The sequence below is a fragment of the Otolemur garnettii genome, unplaced genomic scaffold (genome assembly GCF_000181295.1).
Source record: "Otolemur garnettii isolate 467f Iridium unplaced genomic scaffold, OtoGar3 scaffold00003, whole genome shotgun sequence".
NCBI lineage: Eukaryota > Metazoa > Chordata > Mammalia > Primates > Galagidae > Otolemur > Otolemur garnettii.
This window is the reverse complement of record NW_003852398.1, coordinates 4,200,037-4,203,018: the sequence shown is the minus strand read 5'-3', so window position 1 is coordinate 4,203,018 and position 2,982 is coordinate 4,200,037. Positions and strand designations below refer to the sequence as shown.

At 49.9% G+C, this 2,982-nt stretch overlaps 1 protein-coding gene across 2 annotated transcripts in view; it reads left to right on the top strand.

The window, feature by feature from the left end:
- ERGIC1 (endoplasmic reticulum-golgi intermediate compartment 1) overlaps nt 1–2,982 on the top strand; it is a 115,693-nt gene that overhangs the window by 95,177 nt on the left and 17,534 nt on the right. For both annotated transcript variants that reach the window (XM_023515218.1, XM_023515223.1), the window contains exon 8: nt 854–954. In XM_023515218.1, coding sequence (XP_023370986.1) covers nt 854–954 — 101 coding nt within the window. The remainder of the gene's footprint in view (nt 1–853; nt 955–2,982) is intronic.

The window sequence follows — 2,982 nt, the reverse complement described above, 5'->3', positions numbered from 1 at the left end:
TGGCAGGCCCAGGCTGGATTTGAATCCGCCAGCTCTGGTGTATGTCGCTGGCACCTTAGTCACTTGAGCTACAGGCGCCGAGCCTGTTGGTTTTTTTTGAGACAGAGTCTCACTATGTTACCCTTGGTAGAGTGCCATGGCATCACAGCTCACAGCAACCTCCAACTCGGGCTTAAGCAATTCTCTTGCCTCAGCATCCTGAGTAGCTGGGACTACAGGCGCCCACACAACACCCGGCTATTTTTTGGTTGCAGTTGTCATTGTTGTTTAGCAGCCCAGGCTGGCCTCAAACCCACCAGCCTCGGTGTATGTGACTGACACCCTACCCACTGAGCTATGGGTGCTACCAACACCATTTGTTTTAGACATAAACATATTCAGACATTACCAGAGGGTACACATTGAAACAAATCATGCCTTCCCTCCCAGAGAATAAAGCGACTGTGGTTTCTTGGGTATCTTTCCAGATAATTCTGTATATTCACACACCTAGAGAGAGTTCATATTCCTGCCTCCAGTTTGCTGTGGGACTTGGTTCTTTTTGCTTCACCCTACCTCTTGGAGGATAGCCTCTCCCAGTGCCCAATCTTTGATGGTGGCCCTGTTGATGGACATTTGGATTGGTTCTAGAGTTTTGATACCATATTCAGTAGGGGGTAAAGATCCTAATGGGCGGAATCTCTTGATTTCTGACGTCTGAGGGGAGAAGGTGAAGAAGCGTGCTTGATGGTGAAAATGTAGGGATGAGCTTCCTGCTGGGCCAAGATGGATTAGGATTGAAACAACCCAGAATGAGCTGTCAGTAGACAATGCCGTCAACCCCTTCTTCATCTGCTGTGTGTCCTTCCTGCAGCCCTGGCCTCCCACGACTACATCCTGAAGATCGTGCCCACGGTTTACGAAGACAAGAGTGGCAAGCAGCAGTACTCCTACCAGTACACGGTGGCCAACAAGGTGCGCAGGCGGTGGCTGGGCTGAGCTGTGTACAGCTGCGCCCTCTGCTGGCAGAGAGCAGAGGTGACCGGGGCTACTCCTGAGTGATGATTCCTGCTGCTTCCAAATGAAAAGATCTAGTCCCTACCATTGTGATGACCTCAGAGTCCAGGAGAGAACTGTCTACCCAGGAGAAAGGGTGTGATCTTTTTGAGAAGGAGCAGGCAGGCAGCTTCCCCCTAAGGTCCCAGGGTTGCAGTGTTCTCAACAGCCCAGCATTGGGTTCCTACCCTTCAGACTCAGACCCCTGATTGGCCAGCACACAATAGACACTCCATTTCTTGTGGCACAAGTGCTTTATCCAAAATCTCGAGGCAGATGAATTGCAGCAGGATGGTTATTGATTAATTTGCTATTGATTAACAGGGTGTCCCAGGACCCTAACACTCAAGTCATGAAGAAGGAGGCAGACCTTGGTGGGAAGCAGAGCATGGTCAGGGTCAGTGGTGGGTTAACCCAACAGTTAGTGGTTTCAAGCCAAGACAGCCTTTAGCTTCTCCAGACATCCTGCCAATGGCACGTGAAGATGCCTCTACCCTTTTGGATGGGTTTTTCCACCTGCCACCAGGAGTCTACTTTTTCTTCTTTTCCAGGGTTGCCCAAAGACCTTATAAGCTATTTAGCTGCTTACCCTGGGCTAGACATGCCGAGTTCTCTGCCTCCATCATCTTTTTTAGCCATCATGACAGCTCTGACATTGGGCAGATTTGACCCTCGAGACACTGAGGGGTGATTGTAGAGCTTTAAAGTACCTGGATGAGGGCTGGGTGCAGTGGCTTATGCCTATAATCCTAGCACTCTGGGAGGCCCAGGCAGGTGGATTGCTTGAGCTCATAAGTTGGAGACCAGCCTGAGCGAAAGTGAGACCCTGTCGCTACTAAAAATAGAAAAACTAAAGCAAGAGGATCGCTTGAGCCAAGTTGGAGGTTGGTGTGAGCTATGATGCCATAGCACTCTACCCAGGGTGATAGCTTGAGACTCTATCTCAAAAAGCAACAAAAAAAGTAGCTGGGTGGGGATTAGAACCAGGTTCTCCATGGGCTCCTGAGCTTCTCTTGATGACCTCACCTGCTTAGTCTGACTGAAGTGCTGTGTCCGCCCACCTGGGAGCTGCTCTCTGTCAGGTGCCTTAGTCCCCCTGCTCTGATCTACCCTAGATGAATGTTCCAGCATAATTCTCCAAGGACAGTCCTGTTTCTTCTATTCATTATTTCTTGAAGGGTATCTCATTGTATCCCTCAATTGCTGACAGCAACTAGCAGATGGGAAACACTGAGCAGAAAGAGCACAGACTTGGGACCATACTGCCAGCTCAAATCCCAGCTCGGTCACTCACTAGCTGTGTGACCTGGGACACATCATGTGACCGTTCTGTGCCTCAGTTTACTCATTTGTAAAATGAAGCCAGTACTCACTTTATAAGAGTGCTGTCAAATGAGGCAATAAAAAATGCTCTAGCCCACAAAAAGGTTTTGGGTAAAGGATACTGACTACTGTAGTTTTTCACTGTTTTTTCTTTCTCTGAGCCTCAGCTCTAGGCTTGTGATCCAGTCACCCTTCCCCATCAGCCATCTCTAAAGAAAGCTGATCTTTCTTTGCTCAAGGCTCCTTCCCTGCAAGGCTGTGGCAGTGACCCAGCAGCCAGAACTGCTTGCTCAGCATCCCCTGTGGCCCTGGCCCCAGCCTTCCCTGGCAGTGGCCAGTGGTGCTCCAGTGGGGAGGTCAGGTCTCAGTTGCCTGGGCCCAGCATTTGGGGCTGGGGTGCCCCAATCGTTCTGTTTGGTCTCTAGTTGTTGCAGACAAGTGAGAATACCCCAAAAGCTTTCAGTATCCTCAAGTGGCTGAACTGGAAAGGTCCCATGGGTCATCATCCCAGACCCGTTAATGGTTTTTTTTTTTTTTTTTTTTTTTAGTTTTTGGCTAGGGCTAGGTTTGAACCCGCCGTCTCCAGCATACGGAGCCAGCGCCCTACACCTCTGGGCCACAGGC